This window comes from Gobius niger (assembly GCF_951799975.1).
Source record: "Gobius niger genome assembly, chromosome: 7".
In the NCBI taxonomy this organism is placed as follows: domain Eukaryota; kingdom Metazoa; phylum Chordata; class Actinopteri; order Gobiiformes; family Gobiidae; genus Gobius; species Gobius niger.
In genome coordinates this window covers 1,938,024-1,960,312 of record NC_136858.1, presented here as the reverse complement: position 1 = coordinate 1,960,312, position 22,289 = coordinate 1,938,024, and the positions used below count along the sequence as shown (strand labels likewise).

The 22,289-nt window shown below is 43.2% G+C and overlaps 1 protein-coding gene across 1 annotated transcript in view; it reads right to left on the bottom strand.

Moving 5' to 3' along the window:
• The window catches only part of kitlga (kit ligand a), a 105,119-nt gene extending 83,733 nt beyond the window's left edge, over window positions 1–21,386 (bottom strand). Inside the window, exon 1 of the mRNA XM_079560429.1 lies at window positions 21,065–21,386. Coding sequence (XP_079416555.1) covers window positions 21,065–21,079 — 15 coding nt within the window. The 5' untranslated portion in view covers window positions 21,080–21,386. The remainder of the gene's footprint in view (window positions 1–21,064) is intronic.
• Window positions 21,387–22,289: the final 903 nt, after the last annotated feature.

The window sequence follows — 22,289 nt, the reverse complement described above, 5'->3', positions numbered from 1 at the left end:
CCTTGGTGTCTTGGCGATGATAAATATCGTCCCTTCACAAAGCAAACTTGCCGACCCCTGCAGTAAACTAAATAAAATAGACTTTTTGAATTGTATTATAATTTTAGTCTAATGTTGCTCAGTTTTGATGAATCCTCTTCATTTCACTGTCTCTGATGAATAAATAAAAGTCATCCAAACGGCTCTGACTCCATGTCTTGCGTCTTGAGACCTGAAGGTTTTACAGTACACCCTTCTGTCAGCACCGTGTACTCGACGCTCGTTTCCCCGTGTCTGCTTCGCACTGAACCCTGAACGACAGGTACACGTCAGGCTTGACAATGAAGCTCCGGTGAAAGCCATGAAGGAAGTTGGCGGATTTCCAGTCCAAACATTAACCGCCGTGACAGATTTGATGCTAAATAAACAACAAGGAAGTGGTTGACTATGCCCTTAAAGCTGCTGCCTGGGAACTGAGTGATTCACTGCAGCGACACTGCAAGAACGAGGAAATAAAAAAACCCTTCCATCAGCTCAAAGCAGGACTGAAGATTTGGAGCGGCCGTTAATGATGAACTGAGGAGGATTTAAAGGTAAAGTGCTGGAGTTGTTGTTGGATGGGTTTCGCAGCAGTGTCGTTCGTCTGTGGAAAATGTTTGCCCGTGCCCACAAACATGGCGGATCTCCATGGTAACAGTGGATTTATAACATTCCATCCCGGACTCAATAACACACACTCTTTCTCTCTCTATCCAGCTTAGGGCAGGGCGATGAAGACAAATATGAAGATCTTTTTAGGGATATTTTTTTCTCGATAATGACGATGAAGTGATATTTTTGCAAGCCAGAAATATGCAAAAATGTGCAGCAAAACTTCTGAATTGACATCGCTTTCTATCAGTTGGCAGGACAGATATGTAGAAACAAAGGCATGTTGGGTAATGACACCAACAGCGGCACAGGAGAAGAGGGTCACAGTGTTAATTTTGACAACATATTTTAATTTAGTTTTAGTCTTTTGACGAAAATGTAGTTCAATTTTAGTCGAGATTTAGTCAACTTTGCATTGATAATATTCATTATAATCATATTTAATCTGGTTCCTCTGCTTCATGGAGCTGCTCCACATGAACAAAGCTCAGAGCCGATCCTTTGGGAGAGATTTATACTGTCAATAGAAGTTTGGATGACTTTAGTCTCTCCCTTTCAATTTTTTTGTAGTCTTATTTTTGTCGACTAAAATGTCTGGACATTTTTAGTCACAGTTTTAGTCTCATGAAAAACTTTTAATTTAGTTTTAGTCCAATTTTAGTCGTCAAAAATATCACTTTGACTACAATTAAGATATTTTAGTCGACGAAATTAACACAGGAGAGTCATTCCCTGTGCTGCCTGGAGACCGGAAAGAAGCCACCGGAACTACACAGGAGAGCGGCGAAAACAGAGCCATCTCCAGCTGAACAACACGACCACAGACGGTTCAAAGGAAGGACCTGACCCTGAAACCAGTCACAGACAATGAGTGAGTCTCACATTCTGCCGTTGAATCAATGAAAATGTTGCTCCTGGTTTTGCATTGGCTCCATATGTGACATGTGCCGTGTGCAGACTACAGCGGGTGTATGACGTACGGAGCATGGAAAGACTTTGTGACTATATATCTGTGAAAGGCACTATATAAATAAACTTTCTTCTTCTTCTCTTGGTTCAAAACAAGTGAAAAACTACAGTATAGTAGTATATATAATATGTATATTGTACTAGCACCACCACTTGATTGACACACTTCTGTTTTCATATAATTAGAAACAACACAAAGCTGCTATTGTGTGAACCACAGCAGTCCTATGGCACAATAACGTTGACCTTATCTTCTCAGGAGAGGAGACGACCCTTAGGTGCATCAAACGAGAGACAAGTGGTCCCTGAGATAAAGAACTCGTGCCCTGATTCGGATCTGCTGTTCAGCTTTCAGAGGCAGAAAACGCACAAAGAGGCCGCGGTCCAGGTCGGGAGGGACGAGAGCAGCAGCGGATAAATTCAAACTAACTACAGGAGCCACATTTTCCCATTGACCAAAGTGCCGAAGTACTTTAAAGGGGCTAGATTCAAGTCAGTCCTTTTATACTCACTACTGCCACCTCAGGTCATATGTGTAACTGCAGCTTCTATATTAAGCTTGTGCATGACGGCACTTCGGCAGTTGTGGTGAACAGGTCTGAGCTCATTCTACACATTAGGACATGGAGGAACATATAGGGGAAGGAAAATACTTAGTTTTAACATTTTTAAACTCTGTATCCCTTTAAGAAGTACATGTCTATAGCTCAAATAGGTCTACATAACCTAAATGTTCACCTGCGCTTAAAGTGAGTTTCCTTTAATAAACGCTGCGTCCTCAGGCGACAAGTTTTCTACTTTGAACTCTTTTGGAGCCTTGTCAGCAGTTCATTCATCGTCAGCATTAAACAAGTGATATCTAATGTAAGTCACTGATACTGGATATCCAGAACTCCTCCCACGTCAGCCACGTGTCTTATGTTTTGTAATAGATAGATCTGCACAGCGCCACCTACTGATCTGGAGGGCGAATGAATCAAACGCGTGCACAGATTTAGCGCAGTGGAGAGGAAAGTGTTTATGAATCTTTTAAATAGTTTGTGTGGGGGATTAAATATGCTTCCCTATAGATTAAATATTTCCCTTGACCTAAAACTATTTAAAAAAAAACAAAAAAAAATCTTTCCCCGATTAATGGATGAAACAAACTCTGCTCCTCTTTGTAAATCCAGACGCTGAGCTTCGTCGTAAATCTTCCCGAGCGCCGAAACTTCCTTCTGTCAATCACTGTCCCGAAGGCGTGTTCGGACCAGCCGCATTTACGAGCTCTTAATTGCAAAGTGCAGACGCCTGAAAAGCTTTGGTAACAATCCCTGTCATTTACCGCCCGCCAGCGTGTGGATCGCTTACAGAAAACACGTCCGCGCGACCTGTTTGTTTAGTCTGAGCGGAAAGTGAAATCCAAACTGTCGCCTTCCATGTCGTCAGGAGAAAGTGCAAATCCGTGGAGAGGAAAGTGTTTCAAATGTAGTGGAGTGAAAGTGGTTCGTTGGCCTATAGGCGGTGAGCTTTTAGATTTGGGTAAAGCTGAACTCCCACCTGAACGGATCCCATTTTCTCCAGTTTGGCTTTACCTAATTAAGAGGATTCTTGGGGAAAAAGCACCAAAAATGTGACAAAACTTAACCAAAGAGTGAGGAAAAACTCAACAAAAATGTGACAAAACTCAACAAAAATGTGACAAAAATGCAACAAAAATTCAACAAAAATGTGACAAAAATTCAACAAAAATGTGACAAAAATTCAACAAAAATGTGACAAAAACTAAACAAAAATGTGACAAAAATGCAATAAAAATGTGACAAAAATGCAACAAAAATTCAACAAAAATGTGACAAAAACTAAACAAAAATGTGACAAAAACTCAACAAAAATGTGACAAAAATGCAACAAAAATGTGACAAAAATGCAATAAAAATGTGACAAAAATGCAACAAAAATTCAACAAAAATGTGACAAAAACTAAACAAAAATGTGACAAAAACTCAACAAAAATGTGACAAAAGTGCAACAAAAACTCAACAAAAATTCAACAAAAATGTGACAAAAACTAAACAAAAATGTGACAAAAATGCAACAAAAATGTGACAAAAATGCAACAAAAACTCAGCAAAAATTCAACAAAAATGTGACAAAAACTAAACAAAAATGTGACAAAAATGCAACAAAAATGTGACAAAAATGTGACAAAAATTCAACAAAAATGTGACAAAAATTCAACAAAAATGTGACAAAAACTAAACAAAAATGTGACAAAAATGCAACAAAAATGTGACAAAAATTCAACAAAAATGTGACAAAAACTCAACAAAAATGTGACAAAAATGTGATGGAAACTCAACAAAAAAAAGACAAAAATTCAACAAAAAGTGACAAAAACTAAACAAAAATGTCACAAAAACTCAACAAAAATGTGACAAAAAAGAAAAAAGAAAAAAAAAACATACAAAAGGTGACACAACACAGCAACAACGCGAGGAAAAAGGTCAGTTGTGTGGGTCTTAGCTTTCAAATGAGGTGCTACACAGCCAAAAGAGGACAGAATGCATTTGGTTTAGGCAGGTGGTAAGAGGTTAAGGAAGTTATCGCCCCAAATGATTCCCCATTTTTCACACTTTTCTTGACACTGGAGATAAACCCGATATTGTACATTTACAGATCACATTATTGCTCTGTTTTCCGGTTCTAGATGACAAATACTTTAGCATCAGTACCGAAAACCAAATATCGTTAAAGTACTGGTATGGGAAAACATTTTTTCCAGCGTCCAGCCCTAAGTCTTTATAAGGCAAGTGACTATTTTGGGTAATTTCCGCACACTTTCCACACTTTTCCTCACTCAGCCAATCAGAAGAGAGCATCCTGCAGCACAGATCCCACCTCTGAGGCATTTGACCAATCAGCAGAGACCACACGCTCTCAACTTCCTGTTTCCTCTGAAGTCTGAATTGCACCTATTATTCTGGCAGGGTCTCCCAGGGCAAACAGGTCCTATAGGTGACGGGTCAGACAGAGAGCGGGTCAGGATCTCCTTATGAGAGACCAACAGGCCCGAGAACCATGAGGCCGTCCTTCTGTGGCCCCACCACCTGCAGGAGGCGCCACAGGGGCTGGGGCAGTGTGATTGGGGCAACTCCAACATCTGCCCCCACCACCCGGATATGGACAAGTGGTAGAAAATGGATGGACAGACAAAAGAACCAATAAACCCTAGTACCATGTTTTTATGTTAAGGTTATTGTGAACAATATTGGAGGTGACTGACCCCGCCCACTTCACGTAAAGCACAATCACATGACAAAAACTGTTGCCTATGACAGGTTTGATCATTCCAACATCAACGTCACAAAACAAAACGCCTCCTGAAGACGAGCCGAGAGCTGAAAGCCTTTGTGAGACCAGACTGACCCATGAAGTAAAAGTACTTAATCACTGACCACCTCTGCTTCTAAAACCCTGTGTTTAGTTAACCAATAACCTAAATATTTGCAGGTTGTGACTTCATGCTGACCAGTAAAAGTGCCCGTTTCGTCCAGCTAATAACTAGATCAAACCCTTGTTCTCGGCTCTGACGCGGGACGGTCTCTCCGAGGACGCTGTGATCCTGTGAACGGCACCTCCTGTTCCTCGCGCCTCGTCGATCTGTCAAACCACCAGCGTCTGCAGCGTCAAAACCTGAAGAGCTCTGTGCACCAGTCCACTGCAGGACGAGAGGACCGGCTTTCAAACCAGGGACAGCTTCTTCAGGCCCAGGTGTGAAAGACTGTCTCTTAAGGGGACACACGACAGAGCTTAGGCCAAATCAAAACAGCATCAAAAAGCGACAAAAACGGGGAAAAGACATGAGGAAAAAAAACAGTTTTGTTGAGAAATATTATTATGCAAATATGAGAGCAAATACCTGGTAAAGTATACTCTTAAAATGTGAGAAATGGTGTCAGTATTTCAAAAATGTCCCATCGGAAGTCAAACATGGGTCACGGAACCATTTCCTGTGGGTCGCAAGTCTATAGGGAACTTTTTTTTCAGTATTTTCCATCTGAAACTGCATGTCTTAAAGGGAAATCTACTGCTTGTTCAACAAAATCTTATGTGGAAAATACAATATTTTATATATATGTGACAAATTACAGTGTTTTTTGGGTCCGGGGCTTGCCATCTGAGGGTAATGGTGGGTCTCAAAGCCCTGCCACTTGGAAATAGTTCTTTACTTTAGGCCACAATGTTGCGGCTCGGCCCTTGGGTGTTTTGGGAATGATAAAAATCGGCCCTCCACGAAAAACAAACTTGCCGACCCCTGATGTAGGGGGATTAAAATACAGAAATTGAACATTTTTAAACTCTGTATCAGTGTATAGTCCCTTTAAAGGTCCTAAATAATGCAAAATCGACTTTTTGGAGCTTTAAACCATGTTGTTATGCTATATGCTATAAAAAAAAAAAAAGAAAGAAAAGGTGCCTGACTCATCCGCGCTGCCCCTGCAGAGAAAGCAAACGCACCCCCTGAGCGTCTGAGCAGATTCATGTTTGCTCCGAAAGCTGTGAAGGAGCTCTTTCTAACCTACTCTGGACACGCCTGTTCTTTTTTCTTACTTAACGATAATGTGGCGAAAATGCACGTTTTAGCATGTGTGTGTTAGCATGTGTGTGTTAGCATGTGTGTGTTAGCATGTGTGTGTTAGCATGTGTGTGTTAGCATGTGTGTGTTAGCATGTGTGTGTTAGCATGTGTGTGTTAGCATGTGTGTGTTAGCATGTGTGTGTTAGCGTGTGTTAGCATGTGTGTGTTAGCCTTTTATGAAGCTGTGTTGCAGATGTCAACTCCTTATAACTGCATTGTTAAGAAACTTCACTTTTTGCTGTATATTTATATTTCTACTACGGTAAAGTTGTATGCGCGGACAGAGGGGGCGGACTTAACTGAATCGAAAATGTTTTGTCTTCCGGGTTGGAAGAATACCACCAGAAAATACTGAATACTTAATACAAAAAACAGTACTCCATAGTGGTAGAGGTATAATATATCATATGAATGCTAATACTTCACTTTGAGATGGCTAAAACAGCAGGATACAGATCCTTTAAAAATTCAAATCAAAAACTTTTCTGCCCAACATTTCTTAATTAAATCGCCGCTTCACTGAAATAAAATGATTATTATTCCTTGCAACGGATGTTATTCATCTAAATAAGTCGTATTTTCGAAAGCATTAACACATACGCACTTCAATGACGTGTTTTCTGCTTCTAAATGACAAATATTACAGGTATTAGAAAAAGTATTACTCAGGCGTTGGCATCGAAAACCAAGTCACACACCGGCATCCATTATTTATTATTTTTACCTGTGCCCAACCCTCGTCATGTTCATTAAGTGCAGATAGTAGTTGCTCGCGGCTGTGATCTTTCATCAGGCTGAGCGCCGCACGCAGCTGCTGGTAATAAGTAACAGCTGAAACGCCTTTTGTGTTCTGCAGAGTAATCTGGCCAAACGTTTTGCCAGATTACTCAATACACGGCGCCTCGTCGGACCTGTTTCTCGCTGCGTGCCCTCGCTTCACCTCGTCCGTGAGAAAACACTGGCGCTCAGATGTGACGGGAGGAGGAAGCTCCACATCTCAGCTCCTGCCATGTCCTATGGATCTTTAACTACACCCCCACATCACACCAAAGCGCCAATATATCGATACCAAACGGCTACTTTTTAAGTATCGATATTGGGCAAAAAGTATTGATACAAATTTGCAGATGTAAGAAGAAGGCGCGGCGGCAATTATCAAAACAAAAGGACCATTTATTTCTTTGTTCTGACCCAGGCGTGTCATTCTGGTTTAGATTCTGTTTGTCATTTATCTATCTACTAGCTGAGACCCGGCCTTCGGCCGGGCCTCGCTAGTCTCCACATTTGATATTCAGAGATTGTGAGTGACTACAAAGAAATGTCCAACCCGTCACACAGTTCAGCTGTGGACCAGTGGTTCCCAACCCATTCCAAAAACTATGGCCACAACAAATGAGTAAAAGAATGAAGGCAAAAATTTTTTTCAAAGAAACTGCAATTGGAGTGTTTGATGCACCCGTACTCCTGTCTTATAAAGTACGACAATATTTTGGCTAAACTTGGGGAACAGGATTCAAGAGACAGTGGAATAATTATGGATAAATATTAGGGGTTCAGCTCTAACGGTGTGGTTCACGGTGCAGGACCCGTGGTTTGGTGCATCACGGTCGTGTACAATAAAAAAAAAGAATGAGTAGGTTTTGAAGTGAAATAGCCTAATGATCGTTATTAGACAGTATTTATAACCTTACAATAAAATTGGCAATGCGTTCAAAGCTGCTTTAGAATGAAATGTACCTCTGGGCTCACAATACGTGAAAGCAAAATAGAAAACAAATGGTACAGCAGCAAAGAAAAAAAAAAGAAAAAAAACTACGCAGTTAAGTGGTTTCATTTTCGTTTTGACTCGCACGGAGGAGAAATCAGTCGGAGCAGCGCGTGTGATTAGAGGCTCGTGTTTGAGCAGGTTTAGGGCACGCACGCACACACATACACACACGCACACACACGCACACATCGCCCTGTTTGGATGCGCGCACACGCACGGCAGTCAGATCTCGTGCACTCGCGTTTGTGTGACAGCGGGTTGTCCTCGGACAGCAGCACCGCGGTCCATATGGACCCGTGGCCAATGCCCGCGGCCGGTGGGACTCGTCACGTGGGGGCCGGCCGCGGATGTCCACGCACACACTCAGTACTGTCGCCAGGCTTCCTGGTGTTCCCAAACGGTCTCCCATCCCAGTCCTAACCAGGCCCTTCCCTGCTTAGCTTCGGAGGAACGGTCTCCCATCCCAGTTCTAACCAGGCACTTCCCTGCTTAGCTTCAAAGTCGGTATGGGAAATAAAGATGGCGGCGCCCAGGCGGCGGCCATTGAGATAGCCTTTTCTATAATAGATTATCTATACGGAGTTTAAAAATGTTAAAACTAAGTGTTTTCCTCACCCTTCATGTTCAGCCCAGACCCGTTCCCCACAACTGCCTCTAAAACCCTGCACTGTCACTCAGAAACTTCAGGTCCGTCATGCACGAGCTTAATATAGAAGCTGCAGTTACGCGTATGACCTGAGGTGGCAGTAGTGAGCATAAAATGGCCATCTAGTGTCTTTAAGTATTCATTTTACATTTTGTTTATGTATTTAACTTCACATTAGCATTGTTTAATAAACCAGTTAAAGTAATATAATGTTGATTGATCTATTATTATATAAAATAACCAGTTTTAGAAATGGATATTGATATTGATATGAAATGACCAGTATCGGCATCGACAAAAATGACCCCAAAAGTATCGGTATCGTATTGATTCAAAAAAATGTGGTATTGGCCATCCCTACCCCGTGGCCTACGCAGGATCGCCCCAGTATTTGGGCTCAGATCCAGCCCATACGGTTGACGGGACATTGGTGGCAGGTGGCTATAGGCTAGGCTAGCCCGGTTAGCTTGTTAGAATCGCCTACAGCTCATTGTTGATAAAAAGCGTGAAATAAACCACAAATACGTGAAGCCCGGCTCAGTGTGTGATCCTCATAAAGGCTTTATTGACGTTATTGGTTCATAACACTTGTTTTCATTGGGTCAATGTGAGCTAGCTGTTTGCTGCTAAGCGGCTAGCATAGAAATAATCATGTCTATGCGCAGCTAACTCCGGAGAAAACTACGACTACGGCACGTTGAGGATAATATGTGAGCGCTAAACTTAAAAATCCAAATGTGTGTGATCATCATTAAGTCTGCTCTGTGTAGTTACAGCTTTATTGACGTTATTGGTTCATAACACTTGTTTTCACAGGGTTAATGTGAGCTAGCTGTTTGCTGCTAAGCGGCTAGCATAGGAATAGTCATGTCTATGCGCAGCTAGCTCCGGAGAAAACTACGACTACGGCCCATTAAGGACAAAATGTGAGCAATAAACTTAAAAATCAACATGTGTGTGATCATTGTGCTTTATGTTTTAGGCCCTTTATGTTTTAGGCCCGTTTTTCATTCCACTCTCGCTACAGCAGCTCCTACAGACTCCAGACTTTACAGGCTTGCGCTTAACAATATTTAGAAGGTTTTCCCAGAAGGATTTTTGAATATCTAATCCCTAGCCTGATTTATTGAGCTCCGAACAGCAGCAGACGAGGCAGAATTTGAATTTGTACAGATTTTTTTCACCTACAAGATAAAAAATCCTACATTATGCACATTTCGTCACTGGATTTTTAAACATGAAAACATGAAACGACAGAAAACATGTTCTTCTCATGTGGGTGTCAGTGATCTGCAGTGTTGTTCCCCTGTTCGTCTGCAGCGTCTCGCCTTCATTAATGAACACACACATATTCAGAGCTCAGGGAGGACTTTGGACCGTCCAATCTGACCTGCTGCGTCCAGACTACGAGGAAGATCAGATCCAATGGGGAAACTTGATCATTCATTTCAGCCTAAACTGCAGCAGTTTTTGTCGGGGACCCCAAACATTAACACATAAACAACTCGGGGACCCCTGTTGTATAAAGTTATTGGCTCTAGTGCTACTTTAGGGCAGAAAAAACATTTTAAAATCAAGTGAAGATGCATTTGAACTGCTTATATTGAATCATTGAATGGATTTCACAAATTCTAGGTTGTTTCACACTCAAAAATCTACAATAAAAGCAGCATTTTTCTTTTTGTTTCATCTTGAAATCATCCGGGGACCCCCATCCAAGGCCTCGCGACCCCCACTTTGGGAGTCACCATCATAGAGCATCATTTTTGTCTTTCCAAACAAACAAATTTAGATCTAATGCTAATTTGCAATGACACTTAGGCCTCTCCAGTTGGGCTTTACCCAAATCTAGCAGCTTCTCGGCTTATAGTGTAAAAGGCCAGTGTTTTTGTCACTTTTTTTTGCTCCTTGGTTGGTCTTTTTTATTGCATTTTCGTCACATTTTTGTTGCTTGATTTGCCTTTTTTGTTTTTATTGCTACTTTGACGCTTTTTTTTCAAGAAGCTTCTCTTACATGACAGAGCCGTGGGAACATATTTTGGTTCGGGGGCGCTCGGGGACAAGATTTATTTTATTCTGTGCTCATTTCCTGTTTATTATTATTGCCTGCAATGCACAAACCACCCACAAGGGAGCGCTGCAGCACCCCTCAGCACCCTGGGTTCCCACGGCCTTGGGCATTTTTGTGAAAGGCTAAAATATGCAGTGAAAATGAGGAGTGCAAAGACAAACCCTCTCTCTTAAAGTGCTCTGAGACTCGACTTAAGTGCGGTATTGCAGTATTGCAGTATTGCAGTACTGTAGGTACTTCGTCACTAATCCCCTCAGTATAAAACACCAAAAGGTGACATTCCTCTGTTTGCCGTAAAGAGCCGCTCCGTCTGTGAAGGACGGTCTGAACCTGCTCCTCTTGTTAATCCCCTTGACTCTGAAAGGCTCTACGTCCCTCAGCAGGAGCCCGGGGCCAGAGGGGCCGGAGGGGCCGGAGGGGCCGGGGGCGCTGGACGATCGAGATCAGCGCGTCGGGCGGAGCTTTAATCCGCGCTCACATTTGTGCGTCTGAGCCCGAGGGGAACACGCAAACTTAAAGCATGAAGACAGATGTTATCAGGGCTTGGGACTGCAGCCATAAACCACTGGAAAGACTACTACTACTACTTCTACTCCTACTACTTCTACTCCTACTACTCCTACTCCTACTACTCCTACTTCTACTCCTACTACTCCTACTCCTACTACTCCTACTTCTACTCCTACTACTCCTACTCCTACTCCTCCTACTTCTACTCCTACTACTTCTACTCCTACTACTCCTACTACTCCTACTCCTACTACTCCTACTACTCCTACTCCTACTACTACTCTTCCTACACTACTGCTACAACTGCTACTACTCCTACTCCTATTCCTACTCCTACTACTCCTCCTCCTACTACTACTACTCCTACACTACTGCTACTCCTACTACTACTACTCCTACTCCTACTACTACTCCTCCTACACTACTGCTACTACTGCTACTACTCCTATTCCTACTCCTACTCCTACTACTACTACTACTACTACTACTACAAATACTACTCCTCCTACACTACTGCTACTACTACTACTACTACTACTGTTACTGCTGCTACTAAGCTGTATCTGTACAGCACATTTCATGTCTTAGTTCACTCCGTGTACTTCACAGCATCACCAAACACAATAAAAATACAATAAAAAACAATATAATAACATATATCACGGTGCAAGGACAAATAAAAAAGCCAAAATGTAAATCATTAGACAGTGTTTATAGTTTCAGCTTTGTAATGAATTGTGTAATAGTAAAGTGAGTAAAATGTGCAGCGTTCTACACTTAAAAAAAGAGAAGATCAGTGCAGGGCCATGTGCTCGCTCAGAGGTGCATTTCCGTTTCCAAACCGTGTGATCTGAGGCTGTTCTCGGACATTCTGTGTGTACTTTTCTCCTGAGGCGGAGTCTGAGCAGGACTTGATCTGACAGAGCTCTGATGTTCTACCACCGCAGCCTGGTCCTCAGCGGGAGAATCTTATTGACCTTTATTTAACCTCTTAACTCCCGCCTGAACCGAGAGCATTTTCTCCAGTTCAGCTTTACCCAAATCCTGTTGGCCATTGTAACACCTCACTAAGACCTACAAAACTCATCTAAATGGATCATTTTCCTCACGTCATCAGATTTTTTTTCATCTTTTTTGGGGGTGGGTTTCAACTCATTTTGTAACTTTTTTGTCATTTTTTTAAATCAATTTTTTGTCATTTTTTTTTGTCATTTTTTCTCACATTTGTGTTTTTTTTTGTTTTGTTTTTTTTACTTTTTGTGGGTTTTTTTTCTTTCTTTTGGTCATTTTTTGTCACTTTTTTGTCAAAGTTTTCTCACTTTTTTTGTCACATCTTTGTTTTTGTCTGTTCTGTCGCTATTTTCACAGCATTTTTTCCAGAAGCTTTTGGATTGGGGTAAAGCCAAACTGGAGAAAATGTGCTCGGTTCAGGTGGGAGTTAAGGGGTTAACCAGGATAGTCCCACTGAGATTAAGAATCTCTTCTTCAAGGGAGTCCTGGCCCCAGAGGGGAACCTATTGTACATGTTTTTTAGTGGTAGGGGAAAGCGGAGTACCTGGAGGAAACCTACACAGGCACAGGGAGAACATGCAAACTCCACAGAAAGGCCCGGTCCAGGTGGGAATCGAACCCGCTGTGCCACCGTGCAGAATCCTTTGGTTTAGTGGTTAGTGATGATGACACATGTGCATATACGGGGCACATGGTCAGATGTTTGCCCTGTGTGGCCCGGTGCCTCGTTACACCCACACTTAAAACACAGGCTGCCGTAAATAACTTAAAGGGACTAAACCTCAGGTTGAACCCTTTTCATGGTAATGTGGGTCGACCAGACACAACATCGACCAATCACAATACAGCAAATGTCAGACATCAGGCAGATCTTTCCACGCATGACTTTTACAACATGCTTGTATGGGGCAAAAAGAAAAAACAAATCAGGTATAACTCCTTTAAACTACTATACTTATACTACTACTACTACTGCTCCTCTACTACTACTACTGCTCCTCCTACTACTACTACTACTGCTCCTCTACTACTACTACTACTGCTCCTCCTCCTCCTACTACTACTGCTCCTCCTACTACTCCTACTACTCCTCTTACTACTCCTACTACTACTCCTACTACTACTCCTACTCCTGCTACTACTCCTACTACTCCTACTACTACTCCTACTCCTACTACTACTGCTCCTCCTCCTCCTACTACTACTGCTCCTCCTACTACTCCTACTACTCCTCTTACTACTCCTACTACTACTCCTACTACTACTCCTACTCCTGCTACTACTCCTACTACTCCTACTACTACTCCTACTCCTACTACTACTGCTCCTCCTCCTACTACTACTCCTCCTACTACTACTACTTCTACTCCTCCTACTACTACTCCTCCTACTACTACTTCTACTCCTCCTACTACTCCTACTCCTGCTACTACTCCTACTACTCCTACTACTACTCCTACTCCTACTACTACTGCTCCTCCTCCTACTACTACTCCTCCTACTACTACTACTTCTACTCCTCCTACTACTACTCCTCCTACTACTACTTCTACTCCTCCTACTACTCCTACTACTACTCCTACTCCTCCTACTACTCCTCCTACTACTACTCCTACTACTACTCCTCCAACTACTTCTCCTCCTCCTACTACTACTGCCCCTCCTCCTACTACTACTGCCCCTCCTCCTACTACTACTCCTACTCCTACTACTACTACACTACTGCTACTACTACTCCTACTCCTACTACTACTCCTACTACTACTACTCCTACTACTACTCCTCCAACTACTTCTCCTACTACTTCTACTACTACTACTACTACTCCTACTCCTAGTCCTCCTCCTACTACTACTACTACTACTCATACTACTACTCTTACTACTACTACTCCTACTACTACTCCTACTACTACTACTACTCCTACTACTACTGCTGCTTCAACTATTACAAAGCCAGAGGGTCAGTAACAAAGTAAATATCTAAGTTCAATAGTTTGGGGATATTTTTGGGATCTGTACTTGACTTGAGCAATACTTTAGTCGAGAACTTATTACTTTTACTCCACTACTTTTCTATAAAGGTATTTACTCACGCTTCATTTGACTAATAATGCACGCTCTCTGAACAGCAGGTGGCGCTGTGCAGACATACGGTCAAAATCCACTGACCCACAAAGTACTTTACACATCCAGTACTTTCACTAAAGCAGTATTACACCTGGCTTTTACTTTGGTCGGAGTAAATGTTTGACACTTTGGATCCTTTGGTCCGTCTCGCTCACATTCGGCAGAACTACGCCCCCTTCTGGGCTCTCAAGGAACAAAGTCTTTAACAGCGGACCCACATTTTGGAAGAACAACAAGACACTGGAGAAAGCAGCTGCGATTGTTTGGATTGCCATTTCAACCTTTCTGAAAACAAACGATCGAAAATGTTCTGCTTCAATTTGCGACAAAACACACGTCCGGAAAGAGGCCGAGAGATTTAGTTTGGACTCATTTCACTCCGAAATACGTCAAATTCGACGTCAGAAAGTGCCGGCTCGCCCATTCATGCTCTCATTCATAAACCGATGTGTCTTGCCCAATGGCACGATGACAGGAGCCAGGATTCGAACCCCCATCATTTCTATCTGATCATTAACATGTTTCAAGATGAGGTTGAAAAAATGGTCAGAAAATGCAATGAAAAACAAGGAAAAAGATGAGTTTAGATCAATTTTGTAGATCTTAGCTTTCAAATGATCAGAAAAAACAAGGGAAAGGATGAGTTTAGATCAATTTTGCAGGTCTTAGCTTTCAAATGATCAGAAAATGCATTGAAAAACAAGGGATAAGATGAGTTTAGATCAATTTTGCAGGTCTTAGCTTTCAAATGATCAGAAAAAACAAGGGAAAAGATGAGTTTAGATCAATTTTGCAGGTCTTAGCTTTCAAATGATCAGAAAATGCAATGAAAAACGAGGGAAAAGATGAGTTTCGATCAATTTTGTGGGTCTTAGCTTTCAAATGATCAGAAAATGCGATGAAAAACGAGGGAAAAGATGAGTTTAGATCAATTTTGTAGGTCTTAGCTTTCAAATGATCAGAAAAACGAGGAAAAAGATGAGTTTAGATCAATTTTGTAGGTCTTAGCTTTCAAATGATCAGAAAATGCATTGAAAAACAAGGGAAAAGATGAGTTTAGATCAATTTTGTAGGTCTTAGCTTTCAAATGATCAGAAATGCAATGAAAAACGAGGGAAGAGATGAGTTTAGATCAATTTTGTAGGTCTTAGCTTTCAAATGATCAGAAATGCAATGAAAAACGAGGGAAGAGATGAGTTTAGATCAATTTTGTAGGTCTTAGCTTTCAAATGATCAGAAAATGCAATGAAAAACGAGGGAAGAGATGAGTTTAGATCAATTTTGCAGGTCTTAGCTTTCAAATGAGGTGTTACCCTGGCCTATAGGCTCCAGTCGAGAAGCTTTTCGATTTGGGTAAAGCAGAACTGGAGAGAAGGCGGGGCTTAGAGGTGAACTGAACAACAGGTGCATTCAGATTTAGGCCCAAACTGAACATTAATCCTTCGTAAAATGAATGGAAGTCTAACTATTTTCTCCAGTTCAGCTTTACCCAAATCTAAAAGCCACTCGACTGGAGAAAACGTGCTCAGTTCAGGTGGGGGTTAAGAGGTTAACTAACCAGTTGGGGAGAGACTTTAGAAAAGGAAAGGTGGTATTGCAGACTCAGTTATTCTCAATCTGTGACATTTGTAAAACATTGAATCTTACAGACTGTCGCTTTAATGAGGCCGTCGGCATCAAAACAGATTCCTTCAACCTTACAGTCAGAAAACGAACGACTACACGGATCGGACATGTGACTCCCGGTCTCTGGAGAGGCTGCGACCTCCGACCTCTCCCTCCCCGACTCAGAGGTCACCAGACGGTTCAGAAGAGCCGCCCGTAAATCACAAGAAAAAACTGGACATTCCACCAAAGTTCACTTTCCCCAGTGTTCCAGGACGAAAGTCGTTCACTATTACGAATACCGCCCCCTTCACATTTGTTAAAGGTTCGTTTCCTCCTTGAGCAGAAAACGAGTGAGTCACGTCGGACCAAATCTGCAAACGTTTAGGTGAAGCTCTGAGAGGAAACCGACTCCATCATCTTCCAAAAGTCTCCTCAGATTATTCACTGATGAACTAACTCAGCATTTAGACCAGGGTGACCAGATGTCCCAGTTGATTTCTCCATAGATTCGTCCCAGTTCGACAACCATTTCTGTCCCAGCTGTCCCGGTTTATCACCAGTCCCGCCCCCCGAAGCCATTTTTGACCTCAGCTAAGCACAAAATCGTCACTTCAGGGCTGATTGTTCCATTGAAGGGGCTCATTGGGTGCCAGTTTAGAATGTGGGAAATCCGGTCACCCTTATTTAGAAGGTTTGTCACAAAAAAAATACATATGGATGAACAATATGAACAATATTGTATCGCGATATCAGGTGATGCAATATCACAAGAAGCCACAATATACATCGCAAAAACCAGAAACAAACAATGCATTGAACATGTGTAAAAGTTCAAGTTTTATGTACTGAACTTTCACCGACTAAGTGAATGTGGACGTCCTGTAGGTCATTCTGAAGCTCAGAACCTGGAGACTTTAATGACCGAGTTAGTTTTAACCTTTGCAAACCTCTTTTGATCGTTGTGCCGAATGCAACGGTATGCTAACGCTAGCGGCAGCAAGCTAATGCTAACGGCAACTAATCAAGACTGGGACAGAAACTACGATTGTGGCCACGTGTTTCAGTATATTTTAGTTTATGAAATGCTGCTAAAGGGACTATACGGAGTTTAAAAATGCTAAAATTAAGTATTTTCCTCCCCCTACATGTTCCAGCCATGTCCTAAACTGCCTCTAAAATCCTGCACTGTCACTCGATAAGTGTCAATTCAGGTCCGAAGTACCGTCATGCACGAGCTTAACATAGAAAGTGCAGTTACACGTATGGCCTGAGGTGGCAGTAGTGAGTATAAAATGGCCAACTTGCATCCAGCCCCTTGAAGGAATTACTGATACAACATATTTGTTATGCACAAGTTGTAATGATCAGATTCATCTATGTCTGACTTACTCACTACTGCCACCTCAGGTCAAACGTGTAACTGCAGCTTCTATATTAAGCTTGTGCATGAAATAAATCTATCTATCTCTCTATCTCTCTATCTCTCTATCTATCTATCTATCTATCTATCTATCTATCTATCTATCTATCTATCTATCTATCTATCTATCTATCCTTCCATCCTTGAGTTGTTCATGTAAAAATAGCCGGACAAAAATAAATCCAAAATGTGAGTATTGGTGTGTTGTGAGTCACGGACGCTGTAGAAGTTTCTCGTAAATTGTGCCAAATTCCCGTATTCGTCCCCCATGACCGCCGTGCGAGTCCAATTTGGTGTTTTCTGGGACTGGGATTTGGCCTCGGACTTGTCTGGACTCTGAATTCCGTGGCATTCGGCTCCGTTTGTGCCGCGTTAGTCCCGGTCTGTCCTGGCTTCACCGAAAAAAACACACAACACCGGCCAACGCCCAACAGAGAGGACGTCCCGCAAACGGAAATCAATCAAAAATCAAAGTTGGCGTTTGGGTCGAGTCCTCCGGTCGCCCGATCCAAGCCGTAAAAAAAAAAAAAACAGCCCTTAAAGGAGGAACACGGCGTAAAAGGAAAAACTGTGTGTGGTTCACTTTCCTAGAATACGCCAGGAATCCCAGAAATCTTTGCTGCTTTGACACAATCCAGATCTGTAAACCCGGCCACACTGTAATGTAGCTAAACGCTTAAAATTAAAACACGGCAACTTTCCCCTTTAAAAATGTTTGTAGTGGTTTGATCCGAATGGATATATTAACAAAGTAGGACGAGTCAGACTGTTTAGCAAACTGACTTTTTGATGAAAACGGAATCCTCGACAAAACAAAAAGACAGATTTAAAGATGCTGCAAATACTTTTTATCCACTTGGTTTCCTGCACCAGATGAAGCGAATATAAAGCACGGGTTTAAATGACTTGAGCTGAGAGTTTTAATCTTACTTTGAGCGGTTTCCACTCATTTAGACGTTCTGAGGTAATATTGCTTGAAATAAGGAAGTAAAACTGACAATGGAACAAGAGCAATTTGCTTTACCCCCATTGGCAAAGAAAAGTAAAGACAAAAAAAGAATTGAAACGAGTCAGAAACATCTCAGAACAAGTGAGGTAATCTTTGTCAAACCCCCCAAACACATCTTATCATGCTCAGACATTTTAAAGGCACACTGCATAACATTTTGGACTTATACTGTCAGTACAAAACATGCTCCTAATGACCAGAAAAGGCCGTTGTTGCTGCAGTGGGAAACCAAAGAATGGATCTGGATGAGGGCCTAACCTGTATAAAATCTCAAATCCGTCTGACTTGAGTCACATCTCCATGGAGACGAGCTGGAGACGTCCCCACTCCCGGTAAAGGTACAGTCACGTCTGAGCCGAGCCGCTCACGGCAAAGGCTCATGTTCGTTTGTACATTTCGCTCTGGCTTTAACTAATTATTTTTCGCAGTGCAGCCACGGACTCATTTCCATCCGTTATCCCCAACTCGCGCTCTCAAACACAGTCACCCTGGTCTATTGTACATGTTTTTGTGAATGACACGAGAGAGGCCCCGCCCGGGATCGAACCCGGGACCTTCAAACGCAAACCGTTATTTCTTAATGATTAAGAAATAATCGTTCATGCATCAAAGCTTTCCACGGGGGGTCTGAACGAGAGCAACAAAGCAGAGTAACTACAGTAACTACAGTTCTATGAATGTGCGGCCCTTCAACCTTTGCTTTGATCCTTCACAACAGTGCGTCACGAAGAAACCAAGACTTTGTCAGTTCTAAACAGGACTGAGCGAGGTCTGCAGGTCTGAACCGAGACCCGAATAACGTTCGACACCAGGGGTTGGAAACAAACCCTCCAGCAAAGAAACTCTGGCCCTCGAGTTGGGCACAATGCTGATAATTCTGTTTAAACGTTCATGCAGAACACCCTTTAGGTCTTAAAGGAACAGGCCACCGTTTTTCCATACTGAGATATGTTCTTGCCTGAGCTTAGACGAGTTGATGCGTACCTGTCTGGTCTTTGTGCGTGCCAAGGACCAAAGATGTTGACCAAAGATGATCCTATAGCTCCAAACGGGGGTGAATTTGGAAGCGACCACGCTCTACCACGGGCACGAAGACCAGACAGGTACGTATCAACTCGTCTAAGCTCAGGTAAGAACATATCACCTTATGGAAAAACGGCTAACTGTTCCTTTAATGATGAAGAAAATCAATCCACCAAGGAAGCTCGCCCACCCGCGATCAACACCAACAAATGGACCAAAAATCTCCCACATACCGCCCCGAGATGGCTAGATTCCCTGCTGAAATTTATGACAAAATCAAGCAATAATGCGGAATAAGAATTTGATTTACTACGTTCTCAAGTTAAGACAAAAAGCAGTCTGATGAGAAAAGGGGAAAAGAAAGAAAGAAACCGCACGCACTATCTCCAGCTAATTCTTTGATTCGTAAACGCAGCCATAAATACTTCGCAACAACTTTAAAAAAGCCCCATTAAAATACGGCCTGCGCTCAAATGGTTCCCGCCCGGAGCGAGGGAGATAATGGGGTCGAGCAGCGCGGAGCGGCAGAGCCAGAAAAGCGGCCGCCTGGGGGGCATTTGCTCCGCGATGGCACGCCGCGCACTGACGGAGCGAAGCATCACGTGACAGCTCAGACAGAAAGTGTATCCAGAGGAGCGACTCGAACGACGGAATAATTGCGAGGAATGTTTTTCTTTTTTCCCTCGCTTTTGCAGTAATGCGTTTACAAATGGCCCTGTCAGGAGCCATTAAAGCCCCGCGGCGGAGCGCTCCTGTGCGGGAGGCGCGCGGAGCGGGAGCCGCATCTCGGGAAGAGACAAGAAAACGCCAAAACCTACGGCGCAATCTGGGATCTTTGTCTCGGGAACTGATTGTGTTAAACAAGTGCGTTCGTTTGTGCGGCTCCAGCCCGGTGCGCTTTGGATTAGAATTACCTCTGCGCTCGAGCGGCATTCACGTGACGCGTCCAAAACTTTGCCGCTTCTTAAAAAAAAAAAAAAAAAACCTTAACCCCCAACAAACACATTATCTCCAGTTCGGCTTTACCCAAATCTATAAGCTCAAAAATGTGACGAAAAAGAGATGGAGTAAAAAAAAAGAAAAAAAAAAGGCAAAAACGTGACGACAACGCAAGGAAACAGATGAGTTTAGATGAGTTTTGCAGGTCTTAGCTTTCAAATGAGGCGTTACTCTAGCGCATAGGTTGGATTTTGGATTTGGGTAAAGCCGAACTGGAGAAAAGGCGCTGCTTAACGCATGAGGTTAATCCACTCGCTCTAGCAGAATCTAAACCCAGCACCAAAAGCCTCCGAAGCGCGTCAGAAGACACCGCGGACTTTACGCAAACTTCCAAACTAAAACGCACGTTTCTGCGCTGTCTGGAGTGAGATTTGGGTTGTGCGCGTTAGTGTCGCGGGGATTAAGTCTGGTTTGGAACGCGGGTCGATGGATGCGCCGCCGCTGCCCCGCGCGCAGGAGAACCCAAAAGCGAGCGGTGTCCAAGGAAGAGCGCACGCATGCACCGAAGACCCCAGGAGCGCGCGGGCCAAACCGTGCCAAACTATGAAAAGACCAGCGACTGTTCTGAAAGTGTTCTTGTTTGCAAATGTGGAGAGAGGACAAGTTGTGGAAAACATCGAGGGGGGGGAGGCAAGAGGAAGCGCCACTTACTTTTGGCTTCTTCATATGGAACGACAGGAGTAAATCCAATGGACAGGGAAAGCCTATTTTATTTTACTTCTACGATGAGAAAAGCGGTTGTCATCGTCCTCTGTGCACATATCCAACGCGTAAAAGTTCAGAATCCCAAATCCCAAGGTCCAGAGGAGTCGAGCGCCGGGGCGGCTCTGCGGGTCTGCTGCGCGCACGGCGAGGGAGGAGGGCAGTCCATTTGTTGGAGACGGGCTTCCTTCGCGGCGGAGGCTCAGAGCGATGCGCAGCGGTTACATCCACGCGTCCACGGCCCGCTGCTGCTGCTGCAGGAGGAGGAGGAGGGGGGTGGTGGTGGTGGTGGGGGGGGGGGGAGTGAGTGAGTGAGCGAGCGAGCACGGCGAGGCGCAGAGAGAGGAGGCTTCACACTGACTGACTCTGACGCTCGGGGAGGGAGAGTGCGCGCAGAGAGGGAGCAGGAGGACTTTATACCGACGCGGTGACGCCCATCGCTGACGCACGACCAACTGCGAACCGGGGGGTGACCGCCGCGGAGCAGGAGGGAAAGAGCGGTGCGCTTTTCGAACTGTTTTCAGGTGGTCGCCGCCTGGGTGAGTGGACGGAGGGTGAGCGCTCCGAGGGGGGGGGGCGATGGGGGGAATGTGACTTTTAATCATTTGGTGAGACTTTTGAGAGACGAAGCCTGGAAGTCACGTATTATTCTGTTCATCCGCAAACAAGACAGCACGTTTACGCAGTGCATTAACCTCTTAACCCCCACCCGAACCGAGCGCATTTTCTCCAGTTCGGCTTTACCCAAATCTAAAGGCTTTAAAAAAAACGAAGCATCAAAATAGTGTCAATAATGAGGACGAAAATGCAACGAAGTGAAAAAAAAAGAATGAAAACATGATTTAAAAAAACAAAAAACAAAAACGTGTCAGAAAAGCAACAAAAATATGACAAAAAAACAATGAAAAAAAGCGATAAAAAAAAAGGTGACAAAAGAGCGACAAAAACGTGCAGGAAAAGCAACAATAAAGTGTCAAAAAATCGGACAAAAAAGTGACGGACGACAATAATGCTCCACAAATGTGACAGAATCTCAGTGACGACGTGACAAAAAAGGTCGTGTTCAGTTTTGTAGATCTTAGCTTTCAAATGAGGCATTACAAGCGTTGCTCTCCAGTCCAGACGTTTTTTAGATTTTGGTAAAGCTGAACAGAAAATGCCCTTGGTTCAGGCG